At 38.3% G+C, this 20,306-nt stretch overlaps 2 protein-coding genes and 1 pseudogene across 2 annotated transcripts in view; 2 read left to right on the forward strand and 1 right to left on the reverse strand.

The window, feature by feature from the left end:
- The first annotated feature begins 2,275 nt into the window (after positions 1-2,275).
- On the forward strand, positions 2,276-3,045 carry LOC102432838 (annotated as a pseudogene).
- Positions 3,046-3,373: 328 nt separating this feature from the next.
- On the reverse strand, positions 3,374-19,090 carry UBLCP1 (ubiquitin like domain containing CTD phosphatase 1). Its single transcript, XM_006110102.3, is given in 12 exon segments — positions 3,374-4,469; positions 5,612-5,739; positions 6,988-7,104; positions 9,778-9,876; positions 10,386-10,423; positions 12,950-13,009; positions 13,012-13,047; positions 14,633-14,748; positions 14,832-14,917; positions 15,306-15,397; positions 16,303-16,500; positions 18,980-19,090. Coding segments are annotated over 11 exon segments (954 nt in total). The 5' UTR covers positions 16,457-16,500; positions 18,980-19,090; the 3' UTR covers positions 3,374-4,441.
- A 46-nt stretch (positions 19,091-19,136) lies between these two features.
- Positions 19,137-20,306, forward strand: part of RNF145 (ring finger protein 145) — a 67,424-nt gene continuing 66,254 nt past the window's right edge. Inside the window, exon 1 of the mRNA XM_023754077.1 lies at positions 19,137-19,278. Coding sequence (XP_023609845.1) covers positions 19,271-19,278 — 8 coding nt within the window. The 5' untranslated portion in view covers positions 19,137-19,270. The remainder of the gene's footprint in view (positions 19,279-20,306) is intronic.

The raw sequence follows: 20,306 nt of genomic DNA on the forward strand, positions 1-20,306 counted from the left end.
ACATACTTGATGAGGCACAAGCTGTTTGAAGGTGTGGAACAATTCTTCACTCATCCCTCCCTGTCTTCGAGGGACATGTTCCGAGACCCCACCCCGTGGAGGCCTGAAACCACGAACAGGACCGAACCATCTATCTATACCCTTTGTTTTTTCCCTAAACATACATAATGATGATAAAGCTTAACTTATAAATGAGGCACAGTTAGAGATTAACAACTGGCAATAAGTTAGGACAATTGTAACAATATATACTACAATAAAACTTAAGGGACGCGCTTGCTCTCTCTTCTCAAAATACCTAATTATATTGTACTCACCCTCCTCGGACGATGACTCCAGGCCGACCGCACGAGATGAGTGACGTGAGACGAGGTGAATGACGTAGGTTGGGACGAAGCGCTAGGCGACTACTGACCTTCTGACGATAATCAGGATCCTCGAGCCATGATGATGTCATGTTTCCCACCCCCACATTTAAAGCCTTTTCCATAACTACGCACTTATTAAGCACTGCGGTCCTACTGTTTGCCGTTTGAGGGACGACAGCAGAACTAGCACAATTTCGTTTTCCTTCTTCAGTTTCACGAATATAAGAGTCGTCCTTACCGTAGATCAGCAACCTCGGGTTACGGGATTTTTTTCTTTCCTTAAGTCGAGAACTTTACCTTTTCACTTAAAGGAAGTACTTTACGGCTGCTCTCTGGCGTACCTAAGTTGCCAACATCAGTATATTTGAGCTTTGGGGCAACGATAAACTAAAAATCAGGGTTACGTGAACAAAAGCACAGTGATACCTTGACCGTGGATCTGACAACCAAAATGGCGACTAAGCCTCTAATGAGCGGCACGGCTACAGCGCGAAGACACGGGACCGAGGGTGATATCGCGAGATTTCACCATAACTCCGAATGCCACGCAATTTAAAACTTACTACCTCTGGAGTTTTCCATGTAATATTTCTAGACCACAATTGAGAGTGGGTAACTGAAACCAGAGCAAGTGAAACCATGGGTAAGGGCAACTACTGTATCATAAAAATAACTTGCTATTTCGCCAGAATGTGCATCTAAATTAAGTCATCTCTTGGCTCTGTTGTGTGTACCACACATAGGAAGCTATATATAAGACCAGTATGCGTCCAATAAATCATGAGGTGCGAGGACAAGCCAAACTTCCATCCTCTATGAATGTATTAATAACAAGCACATGTGATCTCAATCGGCTGACTATGACAATGTTCTCTCAGAATTGTTTCATTTAGCACACTGGCTTGCAATGTTTGGTTTGGGCACCACCTAATGGAAAAAGTGTTTTTAAAAATCCTACTTTGTGCCCAGCTGGTGTGACTCAGTGGTGGAGACTCAACCAATGCACGAAGAAATCATTAGTTCGATTCCCTGTCAGGGCACTGGGTTGCAGGCTTGATCCCCAGTGGGGGGTCGTGCAGGACGCAGCCAATCCATGTTTCTATCCCTCTCTATCAAATCAATAAAAACATTTAAAAAGAAAAAAAATCCTACTTTGCTTCCTGGGGCTTGGTAAGTTTTGTATTTTAGTTTATATTGATTTAGAAAATGTCTGCTTAAAAAATATATCTACTCTTTTTGAGCTATTTGAATAGTTTTAAATGTTCACTCCTCTTAAAAAGATTGTCTTTTACATGCCTACTTTGAAATAAGCTGCCTTTTATAGTGAGAAATGTACCAATGAAATGAACATTCTATTCCATCCTTAAATATTTAAACTTAGCCTCAGAATTAAGAAACACATTTTAGGTCCTGGCCAGGTAGCTCAGTTGGTTAAAGCATCATTCCAATAAAGCCAAGGTTGTGGGTTCAATCCCACATCAGAGTACATACAAGAAATCGACCAGTGAATGCATCAATAAGTACAACAACAAATCCATGTTTCTCTAAAACCCATACATTTAAATTTTTTTTAAAAAGAAACACATCTTGATTGAATAATTTTAATTAAGGGTTCTCAAAGTCTTCTGCACCATATATCCTTATAATCACCTGTCATAAAGAAAATAGTTTGTTCGGCGGGTGTGGCTCGGGGGTTGAGCATCAACCTATGAACCAGGAGGTCATGGTTCAATTCCAGTCAGGGCACATGCCCAGGTTGCGGGCCCAATCCCCAGTTGGGGGCATTCAGGAGGTGGCTGATCAATTATTCCCTCTCATCATTGATGTTTCTATTTCTCCCTTTCTCTCTGAAATCAATAAAAATTTATTTTTTAAAAGCTTTAAAAAGAGAAAAGATGGGACACAAGATGGTGCTACCCTTCGCATGTTCTCAGTGCCTGTGCCGCTGGGGAGCCAAAGGATTGGAGGCTGCTGCTGAAGCCCACAGAGGCGTCCGTTTCAAACTGGAAGAGAAAACTGCCCACAGCAGCCTGGCACTCTTCAGAGAAGATACAGGTGTCAAATATGGATTGGAGCCCACCAAACGCTCCCTGAATGTGGAGCGTTTCTGGGAGTGGATAGTGGTGCTGGTGGACACAGCAATCACCAGTGGCAGACACTATTGGGGGGTAACAGTGAAGCGCTCCCAGCAATTCCGGGTCGGAGTGGCAGGTGTGGACATTTCTCCGGATAGCTGCATCAGTGTTGATGACTGTTCTTGGGTGTTCACCTATGCCCAGTGCAAGTGACACACTACGTTGGCCAAGAAGAAAGCCTCTATTGAGGGCATTGGGCATCCAGAGAAGGCGGGGCTGCTGCTGGAGTATGAGGCCTAGAAACTGAGGTTGGTGGATGTGAGCTGGGTTGCTGTGGTCCACACGCTAGAGACAGATTCCCAGGGTCCAGTGGTACCTGCCTTTGCCCTTTGGGACGGAGAATTGCTGACCCATTCAGGGCTTGAGGTGCCTAAGGACCTCCAATATGTCCATCACTGGAGTTCCTAATCACACTCTGGGTCTGCGCAGATCCAAATCCTCACCCTCCCACCCCAACCTTGACAGCAGAACACACTTAACCTAAAGCAGTATTGAGGGAAACCTGGTGGGATGAGCATGCATGTGAAATATATATTTCTGTTTGACCCTGTGGCTACATCTTGTTCTATCTTTATGATGGTGATGCAACTGAATGCCTCTAGAGGAGAAAGAGGACTGGGTTCAGCAAAAATAATAATTTGTGTAAAGTTTATTTGAGCACAAAAAAAGAAAATAGCTTATCTTTTGAAAACATGGTGCTTATTAGAATTAAGTAATTTAACATATCTAAGAATTGGTGTTAAAAACCAATTCTGAATGCATGAAGTGATTTAAAATCACACACATTTAATTTTTTTCAAGAGAGCCTTGCCTGGACCTAATGTTTGTTTTGTGATTAAAAAGTATTTGGGGTAACAGAGCACACACCAGTGTTTTAAGAAAAGGTATTTATTATTTACACCACTGAAATAGTCCCGTAAGAACAATATACACCAGGTTCATTTGAAAGGATCAAATTCCTTTCAAATGCAAGAACTGTATAAACCAATACTGTCAACACAAAACAGTGGTCACATTACATATCTGCAGGCTTAAGCATTTCAATTTTTTTTAAAGCTTATGGCTAGATATTTTCACTGAAACAGTGTTGCACTTAGACAAGATATAGCTAGAACAGAACAAACACTTTTGTTCATGCTTTTTAGGGCTGAATCAGTGATATGTCCCATTTTAAAATGTATTGCCTCTGCTTTTATGACAATGGTTTTAGGCAGAAATGTTTCTACTTAGCCACCAAAAAGAAACATTCTTGTTTCTTAGTTTTATTTTTCAATCTTATGTTTTCTATTTTTCATACTATGACATATTGGTATTGCAGCTGACATTTTCCAGTTTTACTCAAACACTGACACACATACAACCAGACAGCTCACAATTTAGAGATGTCAATAGTGGATAAGAAGAGAAATTGTGTCTATGACAAAAGAATTTTTAAAAAATTGGTGCTTTTAATCATACCAAACTAGGTTCCTTCCTGAAAATACATATATATACATACATATGTAGGTATTTTGTTTTAAAAGGAAAAGCAGTTGTTTCAAGATGGAATTGGTCTTAGATTTAGTCCAACAACAACACAAATAAGGCAGGAACATAAAACATAGATTGTTTCCAAAATCTCAAAATGATATTATTGAGTATACATTTCTGTCTACTTTTTTTGTGTGAGTGGGGAGTGAGGGGTACACCTCAGTACTCAATCCTGGAGAAAATATTTTTCACGAGTAACAATATATTCACATAGGGAAAAAAGAATATTTTTAGCATATTGCTGTGATCTTCAAAAAATATAAAATTAAATTTACAAAAAACTGGAAGACCAAGTATAAGCAGTCTGGTATTTGCTTCAGTGTCCAGCACTACTATAATGATTTCTAGCATAAAAGCAAGAGTTCGTGGATCTCAAGTATCTTCAATAACTGCCAGCATAACTTGGAACTACTGTCCTTGCTTCTTTGAGAGATATCTGCAAGAAATAAAAGACGTCTAAGCTGTACCATGCTAAACTCACAATAACAATCTAACACTCTCCCCAAAGGAAAGTAGTTGTTTTAGTACCAAAACTTTTAAAGATGAGTAGTAACTTTTAATAATCACTTAACAGTTTTGGACTATGTGCCAAGCACTATTCTAAACACATACTCTATGTTCATTTGGTCCTCACAACAGCTCTATGAAAAGTTTTCTATTAGAACTTATTCCTATTTTACAGAAACAAAGAGGTTAAGCAATTCACCCAAGTTCACACAGCCAGAAAGTGGCAGAGCTCAGATTAAAAATAAGGCCCTCAATCACTCTATACTGCCTTGCCTATAATTAATATTATAATTTCTCCCCCAAAAAACCTCAAACTCCATTTAAAAATCTTATTTTTCTTGCACAAAGATAGTGGGCCAAAGGTGCTAAAGGACTGTGATCAAGAGGGTAAAGATGCAAATAAATTAATTTACTAATCAAACAAACTTTCCTTCATATTATTTTATAGGAATCTACCACTAAATTAAAAGTTTCATATCTCTATCACATTTATGAGTTACCATACTCAATGGTAATGGGGAATGAGCAAAGAGTTCTTAAAATCATAACACCTAGACAAGTTTTGATGATGCAGAACTTGCTCACTTCCTGGCATTGTGGCATTTATACCTACCACTTAGTTAAGTCATCTACAATTTGTTTTTCTAGTGGAATAAAGTTCATTAACATTTCTGCTACACAGAGAGATAATTTGTAGATAAATTTTTAGTGTATTTTATTTTATGCAGACATTATTTTACAATATCAGAACAGAGATTACAAGCCCAGGTGATTCATAATAGTGACCTACCTCATGTCACAAAATAATTTACAGATAGCATCACAAACATGTACCAGACTCTCAATTCCTCTCTATTAGAAGTACTAGAGATCTTAAGACGTGGATTTATCGACTAATTAGAGGTTAAGACAAAAGGGAAAAATACTCTCAGGGGAGATGTCATGGGATTAGAATATATTCTTAGATTCACGCATTTTAAAATAAAAATTAAGAGTTATGTGTAAAACCAGAGTCGCCAATTTTTTCATTCATTAATGGAAAGAGAAAATTAATAAACAATTAGCACTTACCTTTCCCAATATTTGTGATTTAGGTCCAAAAAGTCATCTAATTTTGCTATTTCCTTGAGGTACTGAGTTAATTTTAAAAGTTCTTTGTCTTTATCTCGATTTAGGTGAGCTTTCATAAAAGGCCTTATCTATCAGGAAACAAACATTACCCAATATTTCACACTGCACTATGGAAACTGGTACAAATTTACACTCATCTATCATTTAGAGTTAATGATATTAAAATATCACCAAGGATGTCAATATTAAAAATTACTTTTATATTACCTGTTTAACAAACCGATAGTCATGGTATAATGTTTACAGTACAAGTTAAGAGCTCTTCTACCTACTTTTACCTTGTTATCTTTTCAGTCTGAACCTGAAACACTTTCTTATAGCACTTAAATCCTATATGGCATCTCTTCTTTGCATAACTGCTTAGACTTTTCCCCTTCTTACTAATTGAATAATTTCATTCATATCACTTCATTCATAAAAAGTTAACCCAAATACAAGTTTTATGTAACAAGGGAGATATCATTTCAACATTTTTCTATTAAACTTTTATATAGCTACGAGAGCATACATTTTTACAACCTGTTTCATTTCTAATTAAAAAACAACAACAACATTGAGCATGGCTCAGAGATTGAGCATTGACCTATGAACCAGGAGGTCACAGTTCAATTCCAGGTCAGGGCACATACCAGGGTTGTGGGTGGTGTTTCTAACTTTCTCTCCTTCTCCCTTCCTCTCTGAAATCAATAAAAATATATTTTGAAAAAGACCCTTACTGTCAGCTTTCCAGATAACTAGAATATAAGAAATTCCAAGATTTGCATCCGTTATTAATAAAATGTCTGATGCTTTCACTTTTTTTTTTTTTTAATTCTCACACAAGGATATTTTTCCATTGATTTTTTTTAAGGAGAGTGGAAGAGAGAGGGAAAGACAGAGAGAAACATCAATGTGAGAGAACACACCAATTGGTCAACTCCTGCACGAACCCCAACCAGGGCCCAGGCCGGGGAGGAGCCTGCAACAAAGGTACATGCCCTTGACTGGAATCGAACCTGGGACCTTTTGGTCCCCAGGCTGATGCTCTATCCACTGAGCCAAACCGGCCAGGGTTGATGCTTTCACTTTTGATGCTAAAAGTCAATGGTCAATAAGCTCATGTTGTCCCCCAAATTTAATTAAAAATAAAACACCTGAATGAGTTGGCTAACCAAGGAGACAATGTTCAATGTTATATAAAATTTTCTAAATAATTAAGCTTTTCTTGCATGACCATAATGATAGAGAGTATTTCCAAAAATGTATGAAATTCAACAGTATTAAAGTGCTAACACATATTCCAGGTTATGTGAGCACAGCAAGTAAAACTGTCTTACCTTTAGTCCATTCTGTGGGTTCATTAGAAAATTTCTTCCGATGTCATCAAACATAATGGTGTTCTTTTTGCTGTAAAACTCTGAAAACTTCCCCCATATAACGCCAAGAGGCTTTACCTTAGAATAAAAGTTTAGATTTAACTCAAATTTTCCAATAGTTCACCCTTACTTAAAAAGCAGCAACAACGCAAAATGCCCTGCACAACTACCCCAGGTGTTCCTCTGTAAGCAGGCACAGCTGGCTGTGTGACCAGACCAGAGCTGAGATACAACACACCTGAAAGCACAATGTATCTCGAAATGTTAACTTCTGAAAGATCTGTTCAAACTGAACTGAACTAAACCCCATTATAAGACTTCCCGTAATTTCAACATGAAGATTTGGGGTCAAAGGAAGAATAATAGTTTAATTTTAAAAAAATCTAAAGTAATGGTTTAGATGGCTGCTAAGCAGTCACATGACTTCCTGGGCTAATACTACCCCTCAGAACTAGAAAACCTTAGTGATGGACAATGTACCTGGATCTTTTTATTTATATATATATGTATTTTAAATTTTTTTTATTGATATTTTTACAGAGAGGAAGGAAGAGGGATAGAGAGTTAGAACCATCGATCAGCTGCCTCCTGCACCTCCTCCACCAGGGATGTGCCCACAACCAAGGTACATGCCCTTGACCGGAATGGAACCGGGGACCCTTCAATCGCAGGCCGACGCTCTATCCACTGAGCCAAACCGGTTAGGGCTGTACCTGAATCTTTTAATACAGAATTTAAATATTTTCATACAGAATTTAAATATTAAAGAAAAAACTGACTTGTCTTTAATTCAGTGGCACAGGTGCATAATTTCTAGGGCATTTGATTGCTTAACTTCAAAAGCACAATAATTTGTAAGTTCTTAATTTTATTTCTGAATTATTAAAATGAGCCTTCAAAAAGATTAATTCCTTACACATTCATATCTGTTGGTACTTGTATTAGGTCTGTAAGACGACACAAGAAATAAGTGATTTCCCATGGTAAAGAGCATTAAAGAGAGGCAGGGCCCAAGTGGGAGGAAGACTTCTCTTATGTACATTATATTTTGAATCATGGAATGTATTTTACACATTTAGAAAAATATTTTTTAAGTAAATTAATTTTTAGTGGCAAAAATACATTTTGATGAAGGCAAGGGTCTTATTTATAATAATATCAGAGGCCCAATACACGAATTCGTGCACAGGTGGGGTCCCTTGGCTTGGCCAGCAATCGGAGACAATGAGGGCTGTCTTGCACAGTCCCAATCGGGGCCAATCTGGGCCAGCCGGCCGGGGGGAGGGACCGAAGGTTGGCTGTGGCAGCGCACTGACCACCGTGGAGCAGCTCCTGCATTGAGTGTCTGCCCCCCTGGTGGTCAGTGCACGTTATAGCGACTGGTTGACTAGTCGTTCCATCGTTTGGTCGCTTAGGCTTTTATATATATAGATGAGATTATAACATAACAGTAATTCTGACATTAAATAGTAGTAAGTAAATGGTGACGATGGTTGAAATTTTAAAATGTTAAGTTTTGCCCTGGCCAGTGGCTTAGTTGGTTGGAGCGTTGTCCTGTACACCAAAAGGTTGTGGATTCAATTCCAGATCAGGGCACATAACTAGGTTGCAGGTTTGATCCCCGGCTGAGCATATACTAGAGGCAACAGATCAATGTTTCTATCACATCAATGTTTCTTTCTCACTCTCTCTCAAATCAATAAACATATCCTCAGGTGAGAATTTAAAAAAAAGTTAAGTTTTCTTTTTCTCCTTCTATCATTTAATGTAAGAAGCCTATTTTCTTCTTTGTACCCTAGCTACAGCAAAGAATATTATTAAAATATTTTAATTTTGCCCTGGCCAGTTTTTCTCAGTGGTTAGAGTGCTGGCCTACAGACCGAATGGTCACGATTCAATTCCTGGTCAAGGACACATACCTGGGTTGCAGCTTTGATCCCTGGCCCTATCAGGGTTCATATGGTGTGGGAGACAACCAACTGATGTGTCTCTCTCACATCGATGTTTCTCTCTCTCTCTCTTCCTCTCTCTCTCTCTCAAAATCAATGGAAAAATATCCTCAGGTGAGGATTAATAATATATATACATATATTTTTCCTTAATTTTACTAAAACTTTATTTGCCTCAATTTGTTTGTAAGAACCCCTCAAATATTTGAAGACAAATATACATGAGCTGTCACAATAAGCCAGATTCTTGGTTTTCTTGGCTAAAAAAGTCTTAAGAAATATGACAAGAGCTTTAAGACAACCAGGGTTAGGAATCCTACATCCTCTTAAATAGTGTTGTCATTTTGTAGTTAGGTCAACCCACCACTTGGTTCCCAAACATGGACTTTTCTCTAATGGCTCTTGTTGCTCTTCTCTGGGGCTTCACAGACATTACCCCAATTTAACAGTTTCACATAGGGCACGGCAAGTCTGTTTTGGTTTGTTTCTAGTGCCTCCCTTGATGTCACTATTTTTTCTCACACTCTGTCTTTACCAACACTATGCTGCCATCATCATGGGACAATTATCCATGACCTTTCCTGCATCAAAACCCTGAATTTTATCATTAAAATTCAAATATGAAAAATAAAATTCAAAACTATTAACCTTAAATTCATCTTCCTAAGTCTAAACTCAACTGATACTTTACTATCCACTCAGATGTATCTAAACTCTTTAGGTAGTTTATTCCAGCAATATAAATATAAAAGTACATTCGAAAAGAAGCAAGTCTTTAAATAAAAGTAAAATGATTTCTTACATCTATTAATCCTCTCCTTGGCGTATGCACTGTTATCATAGCGGCACTGTCCAACATGAAGGTAATCTTATAATTTGCATTTGTGCTCACTCCCAGCTCCTAGAAATACACAATACTCATGTGGTTAAAATATAATAATGTGGAAATTCAAGGTTTTCTGAATATTCCAGCTACAACTTCCCATAATGCCAACTTTCTACCCTCCTGACCACCACCTCTTGCTTAACAATTGGCAAGAATTTTAGTTTCACTTAACTAAGTCAATAAATAACAGTCCAAAAGAAAGAAACTAGAGACAGATTACTTCCCAATTCATTATTTTAAAAGTGCATCACTCCTTTAAGTATCACACACAAGAACAAAAAGAGGAAAAGAGAGCATTATAGTAAATTGGGAGGGAAGAGAAAGGGGAGCTCTGCTGTACTTTTTCTTGAAAAAGACATAGGTATTTAATACAATCCACCATCAGACTAAACACACTTCTAACTCCTGTACTGTTTACCCACTAAATGTCCTCCAGTGAGAATGAAATTAATTCAATTAGAAACTTTAAAAAAGACAAATATAGTTTCAAGACATTCTTAAATGGGTTGTTTTTTGATACTTACTTTCATTTTAGCTTCAATCCACTTCATATTTGTTGCAGCTAAAACATGAGGAATAATACAAGACACATGAAAAGCATGAATTTCATTTTTAAAAACCTTTCTTCTGTATAAATAGTTTTCTAAGCAAGACTAAAAGTTCAATCAATTACATATTGTGGTAATTTCCCTTTAGGTATTTATAAAAATAAACTTAGTGTGTGTCTTTAAGACAGAATAAAATTTAAACAACTACTTTTACATAACAAGGGTGGGGAATGTCCAGCCCACGGCCATATAAGGCCTACGAAATCATTTGGTCTGGCCCTGCCAAGGCATTAGGGTGAGTTAATTAAATGTTTAACCCAAATATAGCAGGCTAATTTTTAAGTTGATAATTTTGTTTGGCTCATGAATGATGTTATAAATATCCAACTGGCCCTTGGCAGAAAAAGGTTACCCACCCCTGATCTAAAAGACACAGGTAACCAATGCTCAAAAGAACTGTGAACCTAGGAAATGTGTAAGTCAAGACTTAAATTCTCTTTAAAAATAGCTCAATACTATTCTCTATCAGTTCCAAACTTAAGTTTAGGGTGTCTGGATGCCCATTTTTTCTACCCAGGCAATGCACAAGTATATACATCAATATAAGCAGATTAATATTATGTGTCAAAAGTTAACATCAGCCTGGCCTCAGCGGCTCAGTAGTTGAGTGTTGACCTATGAACCAGGTCACGGTTCAATTCCCAGTCAGGGCTCACGCCCGGGTTGTGGGCTCAATCCCCAGTGGGGGGAGTGCAACAGGCAGCCGATCAATGATTCTCTCTCATCATTGATGTTTCTATCTCTCTCTCCCTTTCCTTTCCTCTCTGAAATCAATAACAAATATATTTTTTTTTAAAGTTAACATCAAAGATTAGCCAGGTTCAATGAATTTTACCAGGCTCACCAAACTCAATGCTCACTGAGTCTAACAACTTTTAACAGACTGAGACAACTACATTCATAAACCAATCTATGTTACATATCTGCTTATTGTCCAACACCAACCAGTTTTGAGATCAATGATATTAAAATATAAGCCCTCACCTTTATGTACCCTCCTGGTCTCAAGATACTGGACTAAACCAAATAGGTATTACCAAGCAAAATGTTTATAAAGGGAAAAAGAAGTTCAATTATTTAAGTATGTGTATGTGTATTGTTTTAGGGCAATAGAGGTACAGAGAGGTATTCTCAAAACAAGTATCTTTAGCACACACACACAACCAAAAGAATCACCTTCCATGCACAACTGGCCAGCTGAACTAAACTGGTGTATCTACAATGACAACAATCATGAGAGAGAAAAAACAATTTTTAATTCAGTATACATTTCAGGTTTCTAATTTTTAGATGAGAAACAAAGACTCACAGCTAATGAAAAGGGTTTCTAATTATTAAGTAACCTTTATATACTAAGTGCCATATTATTAGGTAATATACCAATATTTTTATTTTTACAACTACTCTGTAATATAAGCTTATTTACCTTCATTTCTCAGATGAGAAAACTAAGGCTCAGATAGATGAACTGACCTACCCAGTATCACATAGTAAAGACAGAGCCAGAATTCAAACCCTACTCTATTTAGCTTTCTTCTGTCTTATAAGCCAGAAAATTATGTATTTCAATATTTAATTTTAATGGCTGTGAACATGTATTACCACTAAACAATGGAGAGTTGCAGATTACAAGGAAAAGTACAAAGGAAATTTACAGACTAAAATACAATTATGTGGCCTCTCATCAAAAACCTAGTACAATTAAATGTAGTATCTTTAATTGATTAGATTTTATTTAATTCACAATCAGGATAGGTCCTCTGTGCTTATGATATTGCCAGAGGCAACTTTACATGTTTGTGGGAAGGTGAGATGTAAATCAGTAACTGCTTCCCTTATCAAGAGTGTCTCGCCACAAAAAAATTGTCAATTCAACTAAACAGTGTGCTCAGTAATGTACTAAATTTACTTTTTAAAGCAAACTCATTACCTTTATCTTATCACAAACCTGTAAGCTCCTGGAATGGTCCATAGACCACAATTTGTTATACCGCTTTAGTCCATTCATTCATTTTCCTTAAGTAAGTTCACATTGCCTTTCTTTATTTCTGAAGAACCACATCACTATGATTTTTAAAATACATATATTTCTCCAAGTATTTTGAAACTAGAGTGATGAAGAAAGAAAGCAACAATATCCTGAAGCATCAAAGATTCTACATTAAAGATCAGAAAGAAAAGTTCCTAATCAAGGGGGTGGGGGGAATCTTATGAAAATAAGGCCATTTGTATCTAACACCAAAATCCACTCTCTTCCTACATTTAACTATTTCAGTAGTACTTGGCAACTATGTGATGCAAGAAAGTTAAACATGATTATTAAAAATTTTCTAAGTCAAATGAAAAATGTATCATATTTAAACATAGGTCATTTTAAGTCACACTTTATAAAGCAGAATATAAGGAACAACCTTATTTCCATGGAAAGCTAAACAAAGACAAACAAACAAACAAAACATATATATATATATATAGCTTACACCAAATAACAATGTCATAATCCTCATATGCAGATGTTAGGAATTCATGAAGATATGGCGCATTAATTCTACCCCAGTCTCTGCACAAGACCTATGGTCTAAAAGAAAATCAGTCATAGATGATTATTAGTTTATTATGTGGATAAGTACATAATATCAATTAAACTTAGGAAATCTATATATATAAAAGTCTAGCCAAAACCGGTTTGGCTCAGTGGATAGAGCGTTGGGCTGCGGACTGAAGGGTCCCAGGTTCGATTCCGGTCAAGGGCATGTACCTGGGTTGCGGACACATCCCCAGTGGGAGATGTGCGGGAGGCAGCTGATTGATGGTTCTCTCTCATCGATGTTTCTAGCTCTCTGTCTCTCTCCCTTCCTCTCTGTAGGAAGTCAATAAAATATATTTAAAAAAAAAAAAAAAAAGCCTAAGTGACCATCCAACTGGTAGCTATGATGCATAATGACCACCAGGGGGCAGACGCTCCGACCGGTAGCTATGACACGCACTAACCAACAAGGGGCAGATGCTCAACACAGGAGCTGCCAAGCTGCGGTGACTTGGCAGCTGCGGTTCTTGGGTGACGGACCCGGAACCAGAGAGGCAGGAGCCTGATTCTGGGGTGCATCACCCGAGAACCACCCTCTCGCAATCTGGGACCCCTCAGGGGATGTCGGAGAGCCGGTTTCAGCCCAATTCCCGCAGGCCAGGCCAAGTGACCCAGATTCATGCACTGGGTCTCTAGTGTAATATGAACACTCAAACACAAGCTACTTCAGACTGACATACATTGGCTGACAAAGAAATGCCTCCAAAGCACACAATTCAATATCTTTGCGATCCAATTTTAATTTGTCAATTCTATTCAATTTGTGAAGAAGAGCAACAGCCAGAACTCGGGCTTATATAGTAAAGTATAGAATTTTTTTTTTCATCTAGTCTCTCAAGTGTAGATGTTACTTTAGAATATGAAAAACAAACTAGGGCTACTTATTCTTACTTTGAGTCATTCACCTTCCAGATATACTCACATTTCACCAAACAATAGGTCCAATTAACTTATAATCAAATTTTAAAATAAGTATACATTAACTTATATCATGTACTTAAAGTTTAGGATAGTGGTTAAGTAAATTCGTTCTAATATCAGGATTTAACTAGTCATTTCTTGACAATATTAGAGGATGAAATGAACATCTTTCTAATTTTAAAGAATCAGCCCTGAACATAATTTAAATTTTAAACTCAAGAATCGGCCCTGAACATAACTAAACAAAAAACCAGGGTTAATATCAAAAATGCTTTTTTTAAAATCCTCATAAAAATTTAAATGTTAATCAGTAGGGAATGACTTGGTCACATTATGATGCACCCAAAAACTAGAATTCTATGTAACAAAAAATATATATATTTAATTCACAATAAATATTAAATGAGAAAATATTCAATATATCATTAAGCAAAAGTAATTAAAATATACAAAAACACTCCTTGAAGATACACAAAAATATAAAAGTGGTCATCTTTGGGTCTCAGGATTATAGATGACTTATTTTTAATTCTTATATGTGTTTTCTACAATGAATGATTTTCTTTTGTAATAAGAGAAGCTTTCAAATATTTCATATTGCAAGGAAAAAACATTGTAGATAACAGAAGATGAAACACAATTTTAGCCGACTTACCAAATAACGTATAATCAACGTCTAGTACCAAAAGCTTTTTCCCTTCCCTGGGTGGATTCAAAATTTCCACTTTGTACTCTTTCACTCTACGAGAAATTTTCAGTAGGTTTTCTTCCCTAATGGAAAAATAAAATCAGATGAAACATTCATTTTTTTCTTATATTACAACCAATTTTCTTTGACAGTGAAAAGCACTTACCTATTTTCTACTTCGACTACTTCATCTTCAATATCAAAGTCATTGACAACATCATCATTGTCAGGAGGTGGACCTAAGACATCTTCCTATTAAGATGAAAATGTTTTCTTTTACCATGTTATCTTTAACACATAAATACATGCATAGTATAAAACGCAAATGAGAAATTGAGTTCAAGAGCTTTCCAAGCACACACTGTGGGAAATTTTTCACATTTTATAATTTGTTATAGACATTCACTGGGCTGATCTGCCATGTTAAATATGACCATTTGCACTACTATACTTACAGCTATCCATATACTAACAAGTTCCCCAGTATTTTTCTGCAGAGTTAATACCACATTCACCGTGCAGCTTTTATTTTTCATTTACTACTAAACTGACAATTTTACAATTTAAACTGTGATACAGAAGTGTAATATAAATCATATTATCTTCACAGGGACAAATGGTAACAAAAGTAAACATTTACCAAGCTCTCCTCACGAGTTCCCATCATCATGATTTTAGTATTTGGTTTCAGTTTGAGAGCTCCAAGCTTAACATCATTTTCTGCAGGTTTGCCTACAATACAAGCAAATGACTGTTTTCTCACTAAAGTTCAGGTGCTGGTTTCACTATCCTATTATACAAAACTCTAATGATAAAAGGTTCAGTACAAATCCCACAGCAGTATTTTTTTTCCCTTAAATTAACAAACTATTACTGCTGAATTCAGAATTTCTAATACTCTAAGAAGTACCAACTAATACAAGGTTTGATTTTTCCCCAACTCTGTCTTAAGGAACATCCTTACTCAACTCACTAAACCAAATAAATTCGTGGTTTATTGTTAAAAATGAAGATAACTGTTTTCCAGAAAGTCTTGAAAATTGCACACCTAAGATCACTATAGATTTAATGCTACTCAAAACACACCTTTCAATGATATGACAAACATAGACAACATGAACATCCCTTTTAGACTGGATATGAACAATGCATTTAATTGCTAATTATCATTTTAAATCATCATTACTTTCAAATCAGAAAAGATAATTTGGAGAGAGTACAAGGCCCAAGCTATAATGAAAAGGTTATGCTAAAGGGCAAATGTCAAAACTTAGTTTTAGCGGGGACTTCTGTGACAAATATTTAATATGCAAACACCAACTATCAAAGGAATCAAAAGTAATTCTTTTTATTTATATATATTTTTTTCTTTATTAAGGTATTACATATGTATCCTTATCCCCTCATTCTCCCCCCCATCCTCCCCACTCATGCCCTCACCCCCTGGTGTCTGTGTCCATTGATCTTAATCCTGGTGGTATTTTCAAGTAACATTTAATATTCTTTCTTATATCATAAAAATTTTAGGAATAGCCCTATCAAATAAATTTTCCAAGGGGACTTATTAAAGAGAATAGATAATAACTAATATAAAAATTCATATCAATGCAAAAAATCTGACTTGAGGAGAGAATTACCTTTAACTTTAAGTCCAAGTAATTTCTGTCGTTCTGGTAGCACTCCTGTAAGGGTCTTGAGAAACTGTTTGAGATCCAGCACAGTATCATCTTCTGAAAGTGTGGTCACTGAATATTCCTGCCCACCCCATTTTACTATGATAGGGAGAGCCATCCTTAAAACATATGTTGAGGCAACTTTTGTTCAGAAAAATACACCTAGAAGAAAGGCATATACAAATACACAAGTTAAGATAAATATATCAAAGATGTATCCAAACCTGTAACTTTACGTTTTCTTTGTTGTTTTAAAATATATTTTGACTTCAGAGAGGGAGAGAGAGAGAAACATCAATGATGAGAAAGAATCATTGATTGGCTGCCTCCTGCACGACCCGCACTGGGAATTGAGCCCACAACCCAGAATGTGCCCTGACAGGGAATTAAAACTCGACCTCCTGGTTCATAGGTTGACACTCAACCACTGAGAACCACACAGGCCAGGCTTTAAGTTTTATAAGTTGTGCAGTTTGGGTTCTATTTTACAACTTGATGGTAGAGAAGCAGGACTTTCTTACCAGAATGCCAAAGGTTACCAGGACTCAAAGTTAAAATTCCCCCAACCTCCCAATTTTGGGCTTAGAGTTACTACTTCCTCATATTCTATCCGATTCTCTCTGTTCACCTGGAAAGTTGTAATAATGAGCTACCTATCCCTCCCTCTGCTTGATCAGGTTTATGCTACAGGCAAGTTTCTCCATGATGGACCATTGCTCATTTAACATTTGAGAGGTAGCAGAGAGAGCGGTTAAGAGCACAAACTCTAGAGCCAGATTATCTGGGTTCAGGTCCCCGCTCTTCCACTCATTAACTATTTGACTACGAGAGGTTACTTGAATCGTAGTGCCTAGGCTTCCTCGTCTGCAAAATAGAGATGATAATACTACCTACACCTCAGGGTTTTTATGAAGATTTAGTTAGTTCATATTTATGTCATACAGTACCTGCACAAAGTAAGCATTATGTAAGTATTGGCTGGGCAATTTTTTTTAAAAAGTGTAACTCAAGTGTTCCAGGCACTGTGCTAAATAAATAGTAAACGGCCATTATTTGTTTCATATTTAATACATTGGACAGTTTTTATGGAGACTATCTCATTTAACAAGATTGTTTGATAAGAACTGTCCCACTTTTACAAGAAAGGAAACAGGAGTTCAGAGAGGTTAAGTAATCTGCTCATGGGTACATAGCTGGTAACAACGGGTCTTCTGACTAAATTTCATGTTTTTTCCCTACACCACCAACTGTCTCTCTTGAACTGAACCTACAGACATCCAAGATCAACAAACACAAAACCCAGCGGTGCATATACAAGCACACAAGGATGAGGTAGCAGCTGCCATGTGCAATGACAGCATGTGGGTCTCCTCCCCCATACAGCTGCCTACCAGCTTTCATGAGCTTGTTCTCCCCACACGGGTCAGACAGCTGGGTTTTCTACTATCAAAGTATTGCTATTTCCAAAAGCTATCACGTATTCATTGAAACCTGTGAATGTACTCTGCATGTATTACAACCAACTGCAAGAAAGGAGGCAAATTCTTAATACGCAAAAACAGTTTGGCCGAAACCGGTTTGGCTCAGTGGATAGAGCGTTGGCCTGCGGACCGAAAGGTCTCAGGTTCGATTCCGGTCAAGGGCATGTACCTGGGTTACGGGCACATCCCCAGTGGGAGATGTGCAGGAGGCAGGTGATCGATGTTTCTCTCTCATCGATGTTTCTAACTCTCTATCTCTCTCCCTTCCTCTCTGTAAAAAATCAATAAAATATATTAAAAAAAAAAAAACAGTTTGAAAACCGTAAGGTGTCAGGTGTCTTCAATACGTCTGGTAAACGAGAATACCACAAATTCGCTTCATTTACTCTTATGTTTACAACCTGCTCTACTAAAGAATTTAAATAAAGTGTGTTACTTTACAGCAATGGACTTCATTTTAGCGAGAACTTGCTCTCATAAATGTTATGATCCTCAATAAAAAGTCAAATGAATCAAATTGAAGTAGTTTTAATATTCCTAGACAGACTAGAAAACCCAAAGGAGTAAAACAACTTGCCTAAGACCACACGACTACAAGGATTCTGCAAGGGCGTGAATTTGAAAGTGACAGCAGCAACAGTTAGCATCTTGGGGGCTTAGGGGATGGTAACAAGCCTAGTAAAAGGCACAGAAAGTACTACAGTCAACTCCTAGCCAGGGCAGCACCACAACAGCGACCGAGAGGCAGCGCAGAGCCGAGCGCTGTGGGAAGGGGCAGGTATGGAATCGCCTAGAAAAGCAGGCGGAGACCCCTAAGTCCAAGAGGGCCGGGGTGTCTATAGGGACAGTGACGGGGAGAGATGCTCAAACCCCAGAAGAGGAAGGAATGACGTTTGGGGACGCAAAGTCCACACTGGGGCGCGGGAAGCCCTAACTCAGGACGAGGAGGCCGGAAGGGAGGGCGGCGGCCCCGGCGACCCGCGCGGCCCAGGGCCGGAGGCCTGGGCGCCAGACCAGGGCAAGCACGGCCCGCGGCGCCCACCGGCAGCCCCCAGCCCGCCGCGGCCGGCGGCACTGGGGTCCCCAGGACGGCAAAGCTGCGGTGGCCCAGGCCCGCGGCATCTCGGCGGGGAGCACGCCGGGGTGCCCGAGTCCCTCACCTGGAGAGCGGTGGGGCCCTCGGCGGCGGACGCAGGAACCAGCCGCAGCGCCACAGAAGGCACCGGAAGTGAAAGGCAGAGACAGGAACCGGCTGACGCACCGGAAGTTAGCTTTAAACCGGAAACGCGCTGGAGACGGGACCGCGGTTTCCCTTGTTTTTCTGCGAGTGGTCATGCTGGGTAGGCTGCTGCCGGGATTTCCTCCTGGTGACGGTGGAGCCAGGCCTTTCCGAGACCGCTGTGCAGATGCTAGGACCTCTGGATGGCTGACGGCCTTCGCCTGTGCTGCGCATGCGCCAGTTAGTAGGGTCCCAGCTAGGAGGGTGTTTTCGGGCGGGTGTGAGGTCTCGGGGATGGTTTCGCCGAGTCTGAGTGGGCCGGGGGCGGCGCGCGGCTTGCCCAGGTGTGCTGGCACTCGGGACTAGAGCCCATGTTCCGAAATGAGGCCTGAAAGGTGACCTTTGAGGACTGAAGACTTGAGATCCTTCCCTGGCACCGGGAGCCAGCAACATAAGTAATTTCAGCTTAGAAGGCTCCCCATTTTACGCAGTCCAGGACGCGGGGGGGGGGGGGGGGGGGGGGGGGGGCACATGGTTGTTGCATATAGTACCAAACAAAACCTAGTTTTGAAAAGGAAGGGAAAACGCGTAAGTAATATTGGCCTCCATATATGCAGTCCTAGAATTACCTATATTTTGCCTTCTACTTGACAGCGATGTTATGGAAGGGAAGCAAAGAGACAAGTTTTGTTTCTTAACAATGGTTTAGTTAAGATATACACTGTTTTATATTCTCTTTCCCGCTCTCTTTTGGTAATTTTTATTGCACTAATAATGCATATCTGCTCCTTTTAAAAAACAAAGCATATTTTCAGAAAATATATACCGTCTTTCAAAAAAAAAAAAAAGAGGAAAGGAAAACCCCAAATTAAAAGAATTTGTACAAAAATCATGCATTAGCAATCCAGCCAAAGAAATGATCAAAAGACAAGGGACTGGACCCTAGAATGAATTATAATTTTCTTTCAACCCAATCTGTTCCTTGCCTTGTTCACGTGCTAACCAGCTGCTTAGCCACTTTATATTTTTTGCTGTTGTGATTAAAGAGGTTTGTTTTTGTTAATCATCAAGTTCAACTAAAACTTTGAAGTTTCACTAATTCTAAGCAACACGATTCATAAAGATTCTTTTCAATAATGGATTAGCCATTGTACAAAAGGTCTGATAAGTTTGGTATTACTAGAGTGTAGATAATTTAATAATTATCAAGTGTTGAACAGTAAGTAGTATTTCTCGGAAAATAATGGTAGCTGAGTATTTTGGACAAA

This window comes from Myotis lucifugus, unplaced genomic scaffold (assembly GCF_000147115.1).
Source record: "Myotis lucifugus unplaced genomic scaffold, Myoluc2.0 scaffold_56, whole genome shotgun sequence".
Classification (NCBI taxonomy): Eukaryota; Metazoa; Chordata; class Mammalia; order Chiroptera; family Vespertilionidae; genus Myotis; species Myotis lucifugus.